This window comes from Misgurnus anguillicaudatus, chromosome 18, assembly GCF_027580225.2.
Source record: "Misgurnus anguillicaudatus chromosome 18, ASM2758022v2, whole genome shotgun sequence".
In the NCBI taxonomy this organism is placed as follows: domain Eukaryota; kingdom Metazoa; phylum Chordata; class Actinopteri; order Cypriniformes; family Cobitidae; genus Misgurnus; species Misgurnus anguillicaudatus.
In genome coordinates this window covers 7,466,586-7,486,596 of record NC_073354.2, presented here as the reverse complement: position 1 = coordinate 7,486,596, position 20,011 = coordinate 7,466,586, and the positions used below count along the sequence as shown (strand labels likewise).

General features: G+C 38.7%; 1 protein-coding gene across 4 annotated transcripts in view; it reads left to right on the top strand.

The window, feature by feature from the left end:
• senp6a (SUMO specific peptidase 6a) overlaps positions 1 to 20,011 on the top strand; it is a 35,010-nt gene that overhangs the window by 3,114 nt on the left and 11,885 nt on the right. The window contains exons 2-11 of one of the 4 annotated variants that reach the window (XM_073855707.1): positions 6,416 to 6,509; positions 11,107 to 11,170; positions 11,812 to 11,909; positions 12,107 to 12,256; positions 12,415 to 12,429; positions 15,589 to 15,644; positions 15,882 to 15,970; positions 16,064 to 16,463; positions 16,797 to 17,035; positions 19,644 to 19,781. In XM_073855707.1, coding sequence (XP_073711808.1) covers positions 6,416 to 6,509; positions 11,107 to 11,170; positions 11,812 to 11,909; positions 12,107 to 12,256; positions 12,415 to 12,429; positions 15,589 to 15,644; positions 15,882 to 15,970; positions 16,064 to 16,463; positions 16,797 to 17,035; positions 19,644 to 19,781 — 1,343 coding nt within the window. Of the gene's footprint in view, positions 1 to 6,415; positions 6,510 to 11,106; positions 11,171 to 11,811; positions 11,910 to 12,106; positions 12,257 to 12,414; positions 12,430 to 15,588; positions 15,645 to 15,881; positions 15,971 to 16,060; positions 16,464 to 16,796; positions 17,036 to 19,643; positions 19,782 to 20,011 lie in introns of all 4 variants that reach the window. The other 3 variants (XM_073855706.1, XM_073855708.1, XM_073855709.1) reach the window with 3 other exon arrangements.

Sequence of the window (20,011 nt, the reverse complement as noted above, 5' to 3'; positions counted from 1 at the left end):
GAGGGGCTTATAAAAGCGCATGCAGACGTCCACATTTTACTTTCACTTTTGAATTACGCAACTGTTTAATGCAGTGCTTGCGCAAGCAGCGTTAAATCGCTTATGAATTTGCGTGCAATTCGAGTGCAACAGCTGGTTTAATTAAGTGCTTGAGTCAGTGTGCGCAGGAACTTCTGACAGAAACCTGCCAGTCCCAAGCAGAGCAACCGGCTACTTCTCCATAAAGCGCTGCTTTTCTTGATGAAAAACACAACAACATAACGATCTCGCTTATATTAAACATAATATATGTATATTATAACAAAAACGAGTAAGCACGCGGCTTCTGCTATCCTCTGGTCAGTCAGCTCGCCTTGCACACTCTGATAAGAATAAATGAAATCTGACACCTGCTGCTCTCTGTGACGTGATGCGCGTTTAGCTCCGCTGAATTCAGACACCAGACACATTCAGTTCTTAGTGTTTGCTCTCTCTAACTAAATGATTTAATTACACGAAAATATCAAAACGACGATGAAAGACGGTGTCGCGGTGGGCAAGTGATCTAACCGGTGAGAGGCTGAAGCACCGGTAATCACCGTTTCACCGACTATCGCGGCAAGCCTAGCGAGAAGGAGTTTGTGCTGAACGCATTACAAGTTCAGATGCGAGAAGGAGTTTGTGCTGCACGCATTACAAGTTCAGATGCGAGAAGGAGTTTGTGCTGCACGCATTACAAGTTCAGATGCGAGGAGGAGTTCGTGCTGCACGCATTACAAGTTTAGGTGCGAGAAGGAGTCTGTGCTGCACGCATTACAAGTTCAAGTGCGAGAAGGAGTCAGTGCTGCACGCATTACAAGTTCAAGTGCGAGAAGGAGTCCGTGCTGCACGCATTACAAGTTCCGATGCGAGGAGGAGTTCGTGCTGCACGCATTACAAGTTCCGATGCGAGGAGGAGTTCGTGCTGCACGCATTATAAGTTCAGATGCGAGGAGGAGTTTGTGCTGCACGCATTACAAGTTCAGATGCGAGGAGGAGTTTGTGCTGCACGCAATACAAGTTCAGATGCGAGGAGGAGTTTGTGCTGCACGCATTACAAGTTCTGATGCGAGAAGGAGTTTGTGCTGCACCATTACAAGTTCAGATGTGAGAAGGAGTTCGTGCTGCACGCATTACAAGTTCAGGTGCAGGAAGGAGTCCTTGCTGCACGCATTACAAGTTCAGGTGATAGGAGGAGTGCATGCCGTGCGCATTCAGGTCCCAGCAAGAGCTGGAATCCGCGTGCGTTATAAGCTCTCTCCCGCAAAGGAAAGCCCACAAACCCTCTCATGCGAGGAAAAGCATGCAATGCGCATGTTAACGTGAAACTTTGATAATAATAAAAATAACCATCGGCAACTATTGTCATTAAAGCCTGCTATAGGCGATATGCCTACTCTGTAAACGCCCTCTGCTGAAATCTTGAGAGATTTAATGTCTTTTACTTGCAATTAATTTTTTAATATGCTTAATCATCATTTAGTCAATAGTTAGCTCAATAACTTCAACATGGTTTCCATGTTTCTTATCATTGTGTATATTGGACTCATAAACACTGAGCGGTGTTCACTGAGGATTTTTGTACCTGCAATTTTTTTGCATAACCATAAAAAAAGTCTGCAAAAATCAAACACTGTCTCCTTCAGATCTGGTGTCTCTCACAATACAAAGATGTGTTACAATGTAATACAAAGAAGAAAGTTCCATGAATGTCTATATCGGATGGTCAGAAGACCACTGGAACAATCCTTTCTAAAATGCATTAAACTTTTGTTTACAAAGACGTGAATCTCACAGAGTGGCCAGGGGTGTTCACTGATATGCTCACAAAAAAAATTGCTGCAAAAGATGCTTTCCAACAGCTGATTTACCATTCTTCCGCTGAGAGCTTAAATAATAGACAGTCCAGCCCAGTTGGTGGCGATAATACACCTTTGCCAATTGCAAAAATACAAACAAGGTTCCCGGTGCGGAGTAATACAAAAACTAATGATAAAACAGCTGTTGGAATGCGTCTTTTGCAGCGATTTTTGTGAGCATATCAGTGAACACCCCTGACCACTCGGTGAGTTTCACGTCTTTGTAAATGAAAGTTTAATGCATTTTATGAAGGATTGTTCCTGTGCACCTATACAGCCATTATAGAGGTGGGAGGCGATACAACAAACACCCAAAAACTCTCGGTCCAGCATCACAAGTCCAAATTTCAGTCAAAACCGTTCCACTTCATCATAAACAATCTGAAAACAGGGCTCCAAGTGCAAAATACCGAACTTGTCCTTTAATGTCGTCCCAAACCCGTAAGATCTTGTCCTCAGAACACAAATTTAAAGGATAGTTCACCCAAAAATGAAAAGTTTATTTGCTCACCCACAGGGTATCAAAGATGTAGGTGACTTTATTTGTTCAGTAGAACACGCATGATCATTTTTAACTCTGCAGTCTATTAGTCGTATAACAGGCTTGTGACAACACACTGACGTCCTAATACACGAAAAAATCAGTTTGTGTGAAAAACCGAGCAGTGCGTTTACATCAATGAGTGCGAGAGATCACTTCCGGCACAAGAGCACGTTCAGACTTCACACACATCGGATGCTCAAAGCAGTTGGACTTAGTGGTAATGATATAAATTATATAAAATGAAATGCCGTTCGTTTTTTCACACAAACCGATTGTTTTGTGTCCCAGGAGGACCTCAAGGTGTCATCACGAGCTGCAGGGTTTGGATTTGTCTGCATGTTTTTTCATTCTCATAGATTTTGTTACCATTTTAATGCATTGTAGGACTAACAAACTGCAACGGTTGGAGTTAAATCATTATTTGTGTTCTGCTGAAGAAACAAATTCACATCTTTCAGATTTTCTGACATTTTTTTCTTTGGGTAAACAGATAAACGTCACATTTTCATTTTTGAGTGAACTACAGTATTTCCTCAAATAAAAGCTGTTATTCAAATAAACGCCGGGCCTCTGATAGTGGCCGGGGGCGTGGTCATTGCGGACAAATAAAGGCCGGTCACAAATTAAGCCCGGGGAAGATGAGTGCTGGGGGGAAATAAGTCAGAGCTTAGCATGTCAACTATATACGCCTTGTCCGTTTGGTGAGACGCGCGCGCGATCCGCGGAGGCTTGCATTGCGGACCAAAGCGCGAGTATAAACAAAGCTTAGCTTACGCGCAGTGAGAGCGTATTCGCACCAGAGCACGTTTTAAAAGGAGAGACATCAACTGCGTGAGCACTCACCTTCATCTGCCTTTGTTAAAACCTTTTAATGCGCGCAGCAGGGCTAGTAAATATCTATGGTGCACACGCAACAGATCAACTATGCGATATCATAGGCATGTGAGAGGGCTTCATATGACTAAATAAAAAACACAGACTTAACATTACGATGGGTTCCAGTGTTAAGAGAGTGTTTTACCTCCTGCTTTGCTCAAAACAAATGCATTCTAATGAGGAAAGCGAGGGGACGATCGCGCAGGGGCATGATTTAGATAATGTGAGCGCTGTGTTATCTCCTAAATGCATTCAAGTTCATCATAATGCACAGCTGCCAATAGATGGCAGTAGCTCCATTGGATGGGTCTCATTTAGTGCTACTGACGGACTTTTCAACAACCTTGAAAAAATATACTGTTAAAAAAACGAATGATCTCTATCCACTAGAACGCTATCGCTTTTAATTTAAAGGCTAATTTAAAACAATTATTTATCAAACAGATGGAATTTGAAATAAAGGCCTGTCTCTAATAATGCCTGCTTTAAATAAAAGCCTGTTACCTTCGGCAGTTTGGGTAAATAAAGGCCCTGGTCTTTGAGTTATTACGGTATCCCTTTAAAGGTGCAGTGTGTAATTTTTTACATTTTTGGGATGTAAAGTCCAAACTAGAGGCTTAGTATCTACTAGCTAGTTTATAACTAACTCTTTACTTTATTCGGTTGCACCATTTGTTCTTAAGGCAGAACGTAGCTAGTAGGTCATAAGCTCTCCGTAAAGTAATGCATAGTCGCATAGAATGACGTCTATTTTTCTTAACCCAATCACAAGCCTTCTAATGGGTAAACAGGAAATAGTCTGAACAGTACATAATTTCAAACTCATTCTTGACTCGCCTAAACTGAAAGTTAAAAAAGACGTTAAAGCAAACGTTATCGAACTCAAAACATTACACTTTTAATTGAAAATATATATCCCACACATAGAGAAGAAAATAAACAGGAAGAAATTTTTTATCTTATTTTAATTGATGGATACACAGAAAATTAAACAGTTCTTGAAAACTCATTGACGAACTTGCGGCTTTACATAATTAATTACGAGCTCATCGATGTAATCTAATCTGGCTGACATCTTATTCCAATCGTTATTCATGGACAGAGGCATCCATAAATATTTAGTTACAACGTATTGTTACGTTTAAACTAAGTTTAATGGTGCAACGCAAAAACATTTAGTAGTGCGCAAGTTGTAACTTAGTGCCCATTTACGTCGTAACTTACACACAGCTGGTGCAACCGGCCCCAGATCCACACAAACAGCAATGACACTCAGTCTTTTGAGGTCTATCAGGATATCAAAAGACATTGATAAAATGGTCAGCATGACTACAGTAGTTCAACATTAATATTATAAAGTGACCAGAATAATGCGTGTGTGCAAAAAAAACCCAAAAAAAACACTGACTTTCAACAATATCTAGTGAAGGCCACTAATTTGAAACAAGATTCATAAAACATCAAAGCTTCATAAATCAGTTATTCTGAAATCACCATCACTAGATATTGTTGAATAAAGTCTTTATTTTGTTTTGTGCACATAAAGTATTCTCATCAATTTATAATATTAATGTTAAACACTGTAGTCACACTGACCATTTTATCAATGTCTTTTAATACCCTTCTGGACCTCAAAAGATGCAGTGTCATTGCTGTTTATGTGTGGATCTGACAGAAAGCCTTGGATTTCATTAAAAAAAATCTTTGTGACATATTTTCTCCTTGATGATCTTTCATACAAACTTGCTTTAAAATAAGCTTGCCCAGTGACATTATGTTACTTTAACACGACTTCAGTTTCAAAATACACAGAATAAAAAGATACTTACTTTAAACGATGAAGTTTGTTGCAAACTCGTGCTGCACGTTTTACTGAAGATCAAAATCCCATCATTCCACGTGAGCTCCAACAGTTTTCTTTGATGAAATAAACATTAAGTTAAGTTTATGTGACAAATCGCACATTATTTCTAATAACTGTGTTAGATATAGCCAAGATTTAAAAACATTACGTTAGATTTGCAAGATATAAAACCGGGATAGTGACATATTTTCTCCTTGATGATCTTTCATACAAGCGATCGTCGTTACACGATATTATTGTCTATCGGCACAATCCTAGGGGCTGTTTACACTTGGTATTAAGATGTGTTTTCGTCAATCGGATCACAAGTGGACGAGAGAGACGCATCACGTCTACACCTGGTATTTAAATCCGTCTCTTTTGTCCACTTTCGACCACTTCTGTCCTGAATACTGTGAGGGGGTGGTCTGTCGAGACGGTGGGCGAGTCTCTCTGCTGTCATTTAAACGAGAGTGGGAGTAATGACGAGTTTATATGGACGTGAACTAATATTATGTCAGACTCCACTGCTTGTGTAAGTAAACATGCTGCACAGTGTTTTGTACATGTATATGTTAAAGCTTTCTCTGATATTTCAGCACAATTGATAAAATAGGATCACGCAACTTTCACACGCTTGCAAAATGAAACTGCGGCGATCAACCGCTTTAGTTTTATCAATGAAAGGCTAAAAATGGCACTGTACACCGTAAGACGTAAAACATTGTTTTCAGTACCTCAGATAAAAAAATGGGTGGAGAGAAGGTGGGCACGTGTAGCTGTTCGAACACATTCAACCACATGTGCGTTTACAAAACAAAAGCAATTCGATCGAAAGGGGTTCGACTACCTCTGAATGTGGTTGAAAGTGGTCAAAAGTGGACGCCTTCAAAACGTCTTGAACACCGTTTACACCTGGCATTAACGTTGTCCACTTGTGATTCGATCGACGAAAATGCATGTTAATGCCAAGTGTAAACAGCCTCCTAATGTGAAGTCATAATTACATTTTTCATGACCTGTTAACTGACCTCTCTGTGACCTATAGATATAATCAGGACATTATCAATGCTTTTACTGTACATTTAATGATGCTTATGCAAATATCCTCTTTGGATTTGCTGCATGTATAGATGCACTTTGAATTTGCTGCTGGGTTTAATAGTTTTTAACTGTCCTATTCGTCAATAACAGCATTTTGCAAAGTCTGCATCACATTGTGACGGATTCAGTAGTATTGGCTGTGTTTTTATGTGATTGTCCTTTGTTTGCTAGCTCTGGATAGATGTGAGGACGAGAGAGATGGTGGATATAAGCTGGCATGGAGATGTTCTCTCTCAGATGATAGTGAAGACGACGGCAGACATGAGTAAGATCACTCGGCACAGAGCATCCTAAACTGTAGCCCATTCAGTCATTTCTGAATGAATGCTTTCTGTGTGCTTTCAGATAAAATGCTATCTGGATTAACCTGTTTGCTATAAACAGATTATCATCAGGAAGAGAAATAGTGTTGTTTCACATGCTTAAATTTACAGCAAATTCTGCTAAAACTAAAGATGTTTGATCAGCTGATTATCACATCTGAAACTTGCAGGGTATTGATCTCTATTTAGCATGACTCAAATAATAGTTACACTAGTTGCACGTAGACCGATAAAGTGACAGATAATTTACATTCGGGCATGTGTCCTTCGTAGTTTGAACTAGCATATTCAGGCTATGAAGAACGAACTCTCTAGGACAGGAGGACGTAAATAAAACAGCAGAGTACATGAGGTCGTCATTCAGTCTCACCCGTATGTGCAGCCCTGGCTTTTGTTATTTGAAAGTATTTTTACAATAAAATAAAATGTATTGCAAAAACGCTGCTTGTTTTATTTTACAAAAAAGGAATATGTAGTTTAGGCAACACATGCATACGCTGATTAGCTTTAACGTATTTATTACATAATGAAATATTAAAAATGTATTTTAATACTACAAAACTTTTGTACAACATGAAATAAACACAAGAAAAAAATCCAAAGTATAAAGGCAGTGATTTACTACAGTGTTAAGATTATATAGAAAATATGTGTAATTGATCACCTGGAACTGACAATTCAATCTTATTTATATAGTGCTTTTCACAATTGTTAAATTGTTTCAAAGCAGCTTTAAATTAACTAAAGCAGAAGAAAACACAGAAATGTATCCCAAATCGCCTGAGGATATTTTAATATAGGTGCTATCTTTACTAACTCACCTCAGATGCGAAGTTTATTCATCTAAATTCTCGACTAAACAGAAATGCATTCTGGGTAACTTGGCCGTCATAAGTCCGCACAAATCACCTCCTGATATATCCTAGATAAAATAGGCATATCAAGAACACGGGAGATGTTGTGTTTCTCAAACATGAGGATGCGGCCTAGGAAGGCTGTTCCCTTCCTAGTAGAGTCTTTCTCACAGTTTAAGGTTAGAGTCCTCCACACCTTTAAACACTAGAATGAGACGGTCTAATAAGTGTCCGTGACAATGTCATAACGGTTCCCGCCCCGGTCTTGTCATGAGAACTTTTAAGTGAAAAGTTGAAGATAATGCAATCCATCACCACAAAAAACTTTACATCAATTCAGTACTGTGAATGAGAATCATATATTAATTGTTTGTGGTCTTCCAGTTCTACAGAATTTGCAGTTTAACGTGATTCATTTACAAAAAAATCAAGGAAAACATGAAGGGCCCTATCTTGCACCCAGCGCAATTGACTTTGTCAGTGACGCATGTATCATTTAGTATTTTGCACTGGCGCACAGCGGGTTTTTCCCTCCACAGACGCACGTCGGCAAACTAGGGAATGAACTTGCGCTCCCTGGGCGGTTCAGGGCAAAAAAGGAGGCGTGCTCCGGCGCAAACCATCTCTTATGCTATTTTGCAGTTTCAAAAAACAATTGCGCTACTAACCAAAAAATACTAGTCTAAAGTCAGTGGCGCGTTGCGCGTGGTTCATTATGCTATTTTAAGGGCGCATGCTTGACCATAATGTATAGCGTGCACAACGCGCATTGCTTATCTAATCTACACAGATGCAACAGTTATTTTTGCAAATTGTTACAATAAAAAATATTAATACATGAGATAAGGGAAATCATTGTGGTGAGCATTGTGGTGATAGTTTTTATTTATTTTGTGTGGCAGCGTTAAACAATTATCATGCAAATAACGATTAAAATATTTTCATAAGTTTGTTGTGTGGCTGTATTACGTTTATTTTATCTAAATAATAATTAAAATGTTTTCATAAGAAACCTTAATGTATGTGAACTTGATTTGTAAGTGTACTTTGGGGTTGAACCTTGCTTGCGTTTCTTGTGTCCGATTTCAAATCCCCCAAACCCTTTCAGCGGTGAGGGTGGACGCAGCGATGTCCTCCTGTGTGCCCGGCGTGCCCGATTTATGCTGGCAAGCTTGGGATCCCCCCGTCTCTTGACATCATTGTAGTGCTTGGCGCAGCTGATGAGACAATTGCGGCTATTTCCTCTCCACCTGTTTAACCGACGCTGATTCGGGCGGGTTTCTCACATCCTCATACAAAACAACTTCTCTGTCTTTGACTGCTCTTACAAGAACGTCGGTCTCCTCGGCTGTGAACCGCTCCTGGCGTGCGCCTGTCAAATCCGTCATAATAATAGCAACCCGCCATGGAACTTGCGCCCTTGCGTTTAAAGGGAATGTTGGATAGCGTTCTGATTGGTTTATTTGACGTTACGCCTAAACCACACCTATGAATAATGAACCTACTTCAGACCAACCCCTTATTGATTTGCGCCCGGCGCAAGACTTATTTCTCCCGCTGGGAAAATAGCAACAGCGCCCAAGATCTGCCCACAAAGTCACTTGCGCTTTGCGCTTCGGACTTGTGTTTCAGATCGTTAAAATAGGGCCCGAAATGTCTTTTATGCATGAAACATGTTTTTGTCTTCCATTTCATACTGAAATTGTGTGAGGTTTGTGCCCACTCATTTTCTAACAATGTTTGGCTTATATTTTAGAATGAAATTGCGTTACGAAATTTACATTTTCTGCCATTTTCTCACTCCCTCTAACTTCTGAGACATTGGCCGACTGGTCGTATATGCCAGACAACTGGACAGCGGCAGAGGAGGTCGTTTGATGCACACAGAGGGATTTGATGGGTTTTAAAGTATCGATAGTAGAGATTGAAATATCGATACACTATCGATTTAGCTAACTATGACAATAGTTAGCTCTATCAATATTTTTGCACAGCCCTAACGAAGAATACAGTTTATGCATCCTTCAAAAGTGGCTGAATGAAGAGATGAACAGAGACTGCCTTCGGATTGGGCTGTCCTTCGATAGCCGAGAGATACATAGCCTTTCTAGTACGCATCCTCGCGTTTGAGAAACACCCGTTATGTGAGCTTGATTCGAACACAAGTACAGACAAGAACGCATATTGAGAAATGGCCATGGTCAATGTGTCCAAAATTTTTAAAAAGTCATTGAGATTGGTATGATTAATTGCACTGCTTATTATCGTCCAGCCCTGTCACCAGTTGGTCTTGGTTTTTAATTTGATCCCAATTTTTCCATATTAGTAAAACATGACAAAAGAAACAATGGAATATACAATGCAGTATAAAAAATGATTTTTGTTGAACCCTGCTTGAACGTGAACGGCATGTTTTTAACCTCCTAACACCTGGTGTGTCCACATACATTTTTTTTTTGCACTATAATACAAAATTTTGTGTAACTGGAACCTGTTGTACTCAAATGTGGACGGTTAAACTGCTTCATGTTCAAAGAAAAATATTTGGTTATTATATTTATTGGTCCTCCTAACCCCAAATAGCTGGAAGAAATCTAAAATTCAAGCCAAACCAAAGCTCGGGTCTTATGAGGTTAAGCAGTATAATAAGCTGCCGTAGTACATGCACAAGCTGTGCATAAAACACAGAATTGCAGCCTTGCGATTCAGAATCGATTTCAGACAGGTATTTATTTTTAATGGGACACGCGATAAATCGTTACAGCCCTACCGCTAGCTCGGCATGCAGCATCTTGTATGTATCGAGAGGAGCTGTGCTTGGTGTCATATAAAGCTTCATTATAATGTTTGAACACACTGTTGCAGATCTTATGTCTTTTTTTTTGTATATGTACTTTTTGCATGTCATTAAAAGCTATTGCAGTAGTAGTAGGAGTGAAAATTGTATATGGATGTGCAGTACTAAATAATTGGCGCCAACTAAAATAGCATTCACTCATTCTTTTGGTGATCTGCCTCAAATTTAAAGTCGCGTTTTGTTGCGTCTGTGAAAAGTTCCTGATTGACTAAAGGTTCCAGGTAGACCCGGTACACCGGTGGTTCCAGAACTTAAGAATGTCTGGTACAGATGATTTTAATATTTAATATTTAGTACTGACTAAAGTGTGATTTATTCTTCTGCAGTAGCCTCTACGCCGTAGGTTTTTATTTATACTTCTGTGTTGTTGTCCGCGTCATCGTGCAATTACACATGCAGAATGCTAGTAGGCAATGTCCATGGGGATGTTACAGTATCACAGCAAAAGGTGATGAAAAGACAGCTTGTTTTGTACATTGTTTGAGAAGCATCAGCAGTGAGTAAGGTAAATAGACAGCACCTTTGTTGCAGCTTCAGTTGTTAAACTTGGTTCATCTTTGTTTTTACTACCCCAAGCCGAAATCTGTATAAGGAAATGTGATGTAGATTTTTTTTCTTGGCCGGAGTTCAAGCAGATTATTCACACCGATTGACATTATTATTAATAGCTTAGTATTTTTTGTTTATTATTACAGTCATTATTGATATTTTCACAGTCTATCTATGTTCGCCAGGTAGATGTTAGGCTGGTGACTTTTAAAAGTCTGATTTGGACCAAACAATCAAACCATGTGTGAAAATACTCAGTCTTGCTCTCTTGTTCTCTAGCGCCGCCCTTGTGACAATGGAGCGAGCAGGTGGCCAGCAGGATCTTTCCCCTGAGGGAGTAAAGGTATGTTTCTGCATCTCCATTGCTTCTTGTCGGGTTTTAATGGTAGTTTTTGTCTGTTGACCGATATTTTTACACAAATTAATGTCTTTTATATTGGCCAATAATAGGTATCGGTCGATAAAATCTATTTTTCACACTATCTGCCGATAGTCTTAAAACCGCCGATAGTCAAGGCAGATATATTCTGGCAATCAAAAGAGAATTGGAAAATGTAATTAATTTCAGCTCTGTGTATAGGAAATGTAAAAAAACATCACTAGTTTAATGTTCAATATTAATGGTCATTATATGAATGTATAACATACAGACATTTTTTTCCCATAGTTTAGTTAATGTTAGTTAATATAACCACCAAATTATCAGTATTGGCAGATATCAGTCTGAATAATCGGAATCGGTGGGAAAATCTCTACTTTTTACTTGTACCATAAAACTGTAACAATCTGCAGTCCTAAACAATTTTAAAATGGTTTGAAGTTTCTAAACATCAATTTAAATGGATCAAACATGTAAAATATTATTTAAATTATAAAAACTATCATTGTAGGAATTCCTGAAGAGATTTCATGTAATATCATATGAATATACTCAAGCAAGATTTTGTGAGTCCCTAACTTTTAAACATGATTTCTCTTTGGCAGACCCCATCTGTTAAATGCTTCACTCCGAATCAGTCCATGATGACTCAAGAGCGACGTCCAAATCAGTTAACGCCTCACAACAGAACCGGAAAACTTGGGTATGGGAGTTATATTTTTTGTTTTGTTGTTGGGGGATTTAAAGGGATATGCAAATTAAGTTTTATGACATGTGGTCGATTCCTCATTCCTTGGTTTGAAAGCAAATATTAATAGGCTTTTTTCTTAGGATCATGCATTATAAATCCATTCAAACATTTTAAAATAACCTTGCATTGTTTTTTTTATGGTCTATCAGTGAAGCAGCTCACTCTGTTAGCCTGTCGTCGCGTCCCAGTCGAACCAGTTATCTGATTATGAGTCCAGTGCCGACACAAGGAGTCTTGGTTCAGGGGCGGATCTTCCAGCACGCCCAGCTCGCTACTCCAATCAGAAAGCTGGAACAAAGGTTTGTCACTAGATTGAGCCAACTGAATATGCTGTAATTCAATGAAGTTGGTCATGTTGTGCTCTGCTGTTACCCTGATTTGCTGATTATGAGCAATTTCACAACATGCAACCAAGGAATGATTTTAATCTCTCTTTTTTTTCCTCTTACTTTAAAAGCAACCTGAAGGACAGGTGAGATCATTTCTTTACTGAACTTCCAGCAGTATCTATAATCTGAAATACTTTGTGTGACTGGGATCATACAAATCATTTTTAAATAATTTTTATGGGTTCAATACAGGTCGAGCTCTGTTAACTGTAGGGTGTTGGACTTTAAGGCGTCCATCTGCATGTTCATAATTGGAGGAAAGACACAAATATCTAAATTGAATATTTATTGATCAGATATGAAAAAGTTTACAGCGCGCCGGGTTGTTTCAAGGCCACAAACGGCAAGCAACTAACCCCCAGCATTTGGGAAAACAGTTATTTATAAAGTATGTGACGTCGATCTTCTTCTTAGAATCTCCTCCCACAAAGGCTGCTTTTCCTCGTGAATCTGACTCCCTCACCACACCCAATTTCAGCCTATAGGAAAGATAAACACACAGACAAAGGAAAAAACAACTGCTCTCCCCCAACTTTGAGAGTCCTGCAGTTTGTTACTTCTCCCCCCAGTACTTTTCCACTTTACATATGATTGACTTCACATAGCATTTTACAATGCTTTCTTAAAAACAAATCATTAATAAAACATTCATTTATGCATAAAAAACAAACTGTAAGATAAAAGTGATTATTATATAGAACACATTTCAATATCATGACATAATTTCATTATTCGTAAAATTGGTTATATGAATAAGGCACACATTAACTTCTTTAGATAGATAAACACATATTAAATCTTTTACTGCAATACTACTTCTAAGCAAACACTTTTATCATCATTAAAAAAACATCTGTTCAGTATGTTTTCCCTTAGGCCCCTTTTATCTTGAATGATTATCAGATGCAGATTCCTAGCTAATCCCCCCTTGCAGCCTCTACACACACACACACACACACACACACACAAACTGCTTTCTCTCAGCAACCCCCCACTCTCAAACACAAACACCTAATTTCTATATAATAGCTCAGTGCATATGTGTAACACACATAATGTTTATAGAATAAAATGATTAATTAAAGAAATATAAAATGGAACAAAATTAATTTCCACCTGCAACTAACGATTATTTTTATAATCGAATAATCAGGCGATTATTTTTTTGAATAGTCGACTAATCTGATAAAACAAATATTACTCATTTAGGTTTTTCACTTATTAAAGCTAAATAAGGATCTAAATTAGGGTTTGCACTTGTAGGAGCTTTCTTTTAAAAGTCTGAAGGTCGCATTTCTAAGTTGCATACATCATCAAGACTGTATTATTTCGGAATATTAACAATTATAAAGTTGACTTTTCTTAGTTAATCGTAAATTGTTGTAATATGTTTATGACTTGCGAATGTAATGCTCAATTCACTTAAATAAACCAAGCTTGATGACGTATGCAACCTGCATATCGTCACCCTCCTAAACTAGTTGCCTAAGTCATTTTTTCAGGTTTCTCAGAAAACACAAATTAATTGAACTAACTTCAGAAGTTGAGTAGATTTGTGTTCTTCTTGATGCAGCTGCCATTTAGAAAAGGTTGTAAAATTGCCTAAGTCTCAATGTCTTTTGACTTAGGCAAAATAAAACAGCCTAAAACATTTTTGTCAAAAAAGGAATTTTTAGGATTAGTTTAGGAAGGTGACGATATATTGTTGTAATGTAAATACGTGAACACGTGAATGCAGCATCTGAATACAGGGAAATATATAAAAGTAAATCGGCATCATTTAGAAAGCATTTATGACTGAATCGAGATTGTAATTTTTTTTTTTTTCGAGTAATTGTGCAGCCCTAACTACTACAGGGTTTTACAAATATAATCTTTTTGATTTTAATATTTTAAGCCTTCAATATAATATGTTTTTGCAGCTTTTAAATAGTAAAACATCTCTTTAAATGTCAAAACAAAATGAATTGAGTCTTCAGGGATGTGCTGGTGAGGAAATTTTGATACAGATTAATAAACTAATTTTAATCTTTAAACTTTAGACCTTAATGAGAATTAAAACTATTCGTTATTAACAAAATAAATAAGCCATTATCATATGAAAGAGATACATGTGTTGTTACAGCAATAAAAACCTGTATTTCCCCCTTAATTTAAAACAGATTTAATTAATGAAATTAAACTTTTATTAACCAGTGCTCTTCTGCGCTTTTGCTTTCAGTTGCCAGATCTGCGTAACAAAACCAGCCCAATGGCCATTCAAAATAGTCCAAAAGCATCCCAATGACTATTCACAGCACAAATACCAACAACTAATGAACCAAATCCTTCAATCTCTAACCCGCAGAAAAACATCAACCTGCAAAAACTATTTAAAAGTAGCTAAATTCAAAAGTAGGGCTGCAAACAACTGATCGCAGCTAATCATTTGCAGAATAAAAGTTTTTGTTTACATCATATATAATTGTGTATAATAATTATGCACACATAGATACACACACATGCATGTATAATTTTAAGAATTTTTTATTCATATTTATACATAATATAAATTAGACATAAATATCAAAAAGTATGTACACATGTAAATATTTCTGAAATATACATGCATGTGTGTGTATTTATACAGATTTATTATACACGATACACACTTATATATGATGTAAACGTTTGTTCTGCAAATGATTAGTTGCGATTAGTTGTTTTGCAGAAGTCTGCCGAAAGACAGAGGACCTGGCAACGCTGCGATCCAGACAACGCTGCTTTGATTTTAAACAAGCTAGTTGCACAGTAAGAAGAGGAAGCACCTGAGGAATGTGAAGCTTGCGTTATATGAAGAAAACGTGCCTGACTTTAAGCACACAGCTTGCCCCGTATAAAGAAACAGCGGCTGACTTTAATTATAAGTGCACAGTTTGCGCTGTATGAAGCAGAGGCGTGCAGCACTGTCATGGCGGTGGTGCGGGAGCATGTGATGTCACAAACCAACTAATTGGTAATGAAATTATTTAATCGATTAGTTGTTGTAGCCCTAATCAACAGCATTTGTGGTGATTTATTGATTAGTTATTTTGACACAGAGGAATATTGTTGCAATTATGCAATGAAAGTAAATGGGGGTCAAACCAAGTTAAAAATGGACATTGTTTCAGATGTAAAGCCACGAGATATGAGCATTATTCCTTAAACTAACTTTGGTTTGGAAAATCTATTTACATATTTTTTTCCGATGTCTCTTGCAGATCTGATATGATTCAGGAGATGGACAGCATTGTTCTCACCTGTCCTGATGTTTCAGGTATGCAGAAGTCTTCTCTGCTCTGTGCAGGGCCAGCAAAATGGTGCTGCTGTTTGTTTATTTTGGTCAGTGGGACATGGGGAAAGAGTGCACATTAAAACTGCCTAATGCATTTGTGATGGTTTGAAAATTTAGTAATTGACTGAATATTGAGTTAAAAGTTATCACTGTTTGATGTGTGAGATCTTTAAATATGTTAAACATTTGCATGACTCTTGTTCTTTTCGTTGTTACCAGATTCAGAAGAGATAACTGTTAAGAGGCGTGTCCAGCAAAAACGACGGCCAGTGATTGACAGTCATGTTCCTGCGAGCAAACCAGTCGGGGTGAGACCATGTGTATTTACCACATCCACAGTTATCAAGACAAAAAAGACTAAATTTTTAAAGATGTTTGTGCCTCCTCTCATTTATCAGCTTCTTAAGCCAGATGATTACCTCACCGTGTGCGGTAAATGTGGCCAGTCCAGTGAGGACCATGTTAAATGTGATGGATGTGGATTTCAGCTGCCTGCTGAGACTCCTCCCGTTCCTGACGGTACATCGACTCTCACCCCTCGTCCTTCTATTCGCTCACAGCCCTCGCCTGCCCCGCCCAGCCTTTTCATCAGCAAGAACTTTTACAGTCCTGCCCCTGGATGCCGCTCTCAACAGCTAGAGATCGTAATGAACCCACCAATGCGAATCACTCGTGGAAATCTGCTCGTCTCGCACAATGGAAGACTCCTTTCTGGTTCTGGGAATTTGGCATCTAATGGACACAAGCAAGTTGGGGGCAAGATACTGCAAAATCCCAAGCCATGTGAATTAAACGACCCCAGTAAGTGCACTAGGCTACTAAAGGCTATAAATTGTCAGTTTAATTGTCTTTTGTACCTTATACTATATATATTAGCCTGCTAAGTAGTAATACTTGTGGCTAACAAGCTCACTGCAAGTAGACTTTAGTAGCTCACCATTTAAAGAAAGAGTTGGGTCAAATATCTGAATTATGACTTGTCGGCTACATGTAACAATAAATAATCCCTACATCTCTTGCCGACCGTATTTACTACATTATTATCAGTAGTTTGTAGCATCACGCAAGTGTTCCTAAAGACATAAACACAAGTCATTTTTAGGTACTCGTTTAACGTGTTTTGATGAATTGCAGTTGTTCTGTCGAGCGATGAGGAAGAGGAAAGCGATAGCAGTAGCACCACGGGGACCGTGAACCGTCTGGACAGCGTTTCACCACGGCCCGCAGACTCTGCTCACTCATCTCCAGCGCCCTCTGGAGGTCGGGTGGAGGCTGCGGTTAAAGGAGCTGAACAAGAGGACAATAGCTGTGACTTTTTCACAGAGATCAATCACAGAACCATTGCACCCAGGAGGAATCGCATGAGGGATCTAGTAAGCATATGATCACTTTTGTTTTAATTCATATTCTCATATTGGTAAAGACTATAAAAACCAAATTCTATTCATTTTCCAAACAGTCTCGATCGTTCTTCATTTGCGGCTTTCCGCTGTCACTCACATAATGTGTAACAAGGGGGCAGACCTAAACACATACCGTAAAACTTCAAATAATAGCCGAGTCCCAAATAGACGCCTGTCTCTTTTAGACGCCTGGTGTGACGACAGGTTTGGGTAAATAAACGCCTGTCTCAAATAAAGGCCGGGTCTGTTTTTTAGTTTCGGGTTGCATTTAATCTTCTAAAACCCGTCAGATCATCTGTTTAAGCCAGTTCTATGGTGCAAATTGCACACGCTAAACTTTTGATTACCGGTAGACTTCACGTGACAGACGCAGTCGTTCCATTACTCATCACTATGACAACACAACAAGGTTCGTCATCAGGATTGAAGTGATGATGACAGTAGCGAAGTGGAGTCGGGACTTTTTCCGGTGGGCCGGTAGTGTTTTGAGGCCGCTGATAATAGCCGGGCTTTCAGTCTTTTGTCATGCATGCACTCCCGCCACACATTGTATTTCTCACGCGGAAACACTATTTATCATATTTAATATGAGGCAGCACCCAAAATGTATCTGGCTGCACCGCTCTCTCTATCAAGCCCGTCTCCCCTGGACTTCTAGTCGAGCGAGCCAATCCAAAAAAAAAGAAAGAGGCTACTCAATAGCCAATCAGAAAATAGCACTGTTGTATCTGGGTAAGATTTCACGCAACAACCAATAAAAAAAGCATATCCTCGTTTGCTTTATTTATGCTGCCAATAATTTAAGACTGTTATTCTTACACAAACTAATTTGTTAAACACATTCAAATTATAAATAAAACGTAATATGTGGTAACCTCTTGCTGTCATGCTGGAACAATTAAATTAAAAGCCTGTCTCTTATAGACGCCTGTCTCTTTTAGACCCCTGGTGTGATGATAGGTTTGGGAAAATAAAAGCCCGGGCTATTATTTGAAGTTTTACGGTAGCTGGTTCTGGCTAGAGGGGATAGAGCTTTTGGCCTTTTGGATATTGGGTTTATAGTTACTGTGCTTTCACACCGCCACCGGTGAGAGCATCAATAAATGCTCTGGCTGCCCCACCAACGACGCTATAGAAAAGGTGTAGTGGAGGCTCTTGACGCTCGAACTCAGTCTCTGGAATTCTCTCAAGCTGAGGTTTCCGCCTTCGATTGGTTGCCGCTGAACGTTTCCACCTTCCTATTGGTTGCTGCTGAACCACGTCATAGCTCATTACCATAAAGTTGAGATCATTTCAACTCTCCTTGACAAGCTCACCGTACATGACGCGCCGCGTTGCTGCTTGACGGAGCTCGCCCCCGGCTCTCATTGAAAATAAATGACTTCCGGCCACTTGACGCTCTCGCCGGTGGCTGTGTGAAAGCACAGTTAGGTTTTAGGGATAGGATTAGGATTGCTAGATTTGACAAAGCTACGGCCTTAATCCCTTAAAATGTTGGGTTAAGAGATTTCACGAGATTTTGGCCATAGGTGTAACCCTTCTAGCCACAACCCACATGGTTTGTTTACTTGGTAGATTTGAAGCGACAATTTTCACACAAAAGAAAAAAAAGAAAGATCTTGATTATTGCTTGTTATAGCTGTTTTAATGCTTGTTTTTTTTTCTATTTTGAGTCATTTTAAGTCATCTTAAGGCCCCTCTTAGAAACTGTGTTGGCTCCAGCCCACTGGTTGAGAAACACTGGTTTAAGTAAGGAATAGTTGACGACGGGCCATTGAATTGTAAGAAAATAATGCACACCAAGGTGGTAATGCGGCACGACGCGAAGCGGAGGTGTGCATTATTTTCAAATAATTCAAAGGACCGGAGTCAATTATTCAGCTTATACCACGGTTACCACAAACATTGCTCTTTTGCCTATTTTTAAGACATTTGAAAAATTAGGTGTGCGGTTTACATAAAAATAATCAACACCCATAGAACATTTCTCAGACAATCAGAATGCATCATTCAACAGACCCGTGGTATAATTCAATTTAACAAGTTCCAATCCTTGATTCTGATTGGTCAATAGGTGTGCTTTATTCGGAATAAAACACTGCTATGACCGCTTCACCCAACGGTTCTATTTAATATCACTGCGCCCTTAGCAACACCCTTAGCAACACATAAACATATAATGAGACAAAGTCTGAGAACAGTTTGTTGTTTTTATTTAAACTTTCATGTTGTTTTTCGCAGTCAGGGACTATTTTTTCTAGCGGAAGGAATGCTTTTATTAATTTAACTTCATGAAAGTTGCACTAATATTTTTTTTACTTTAATATTGTGTGGTAACCGTTTTATAAAAGCAATAAGGTACTCGAGGCAAGCGCTGCATCGTGAATAAGCAACGGCCGAAGGGGTTGCAGGCACTCCGCTTCGCGTCGTGCCTAACAACGCCCTTCAGCCGTTACTTATTCACGATACAGCACAGCCTCTCGTACCTTATTGCTTACATATGGATAAATCAGTTTGAAAGGTATGCTGTAGTAATGTATTATGTTTCAATAATGTTGTGTGTTTTTCCTCATGGTAGTTTGGGATGGTGTATGAAGATCCATCTCCGTCTAAAAAGAGGAAGGTGGGCCAGGTGGAGAAGTTTGACAGTATTATTCTGGACTGCAGAAGTGTGAGGATTGGAACGTTGCGCAGGATGGTCACCAAACCAGTTGTTGTAAGATTACCGCAACCAAACACTTTGTATTTGTATTTGCAGTATATGTATGTATGTATTTATGTAATTATTCTTTACTTTAAAGGGTTGTTCGCACTATGAATGATAACGAAAACTATAAACTAGTTTTAAAATCTTTCTAAATTAAAGAGAATAGCAAAGTTCACACCACAACTGCAAATAATGAGGATAAGATGATCAATCTCATTGGAATCGGTTTTTGAACAATT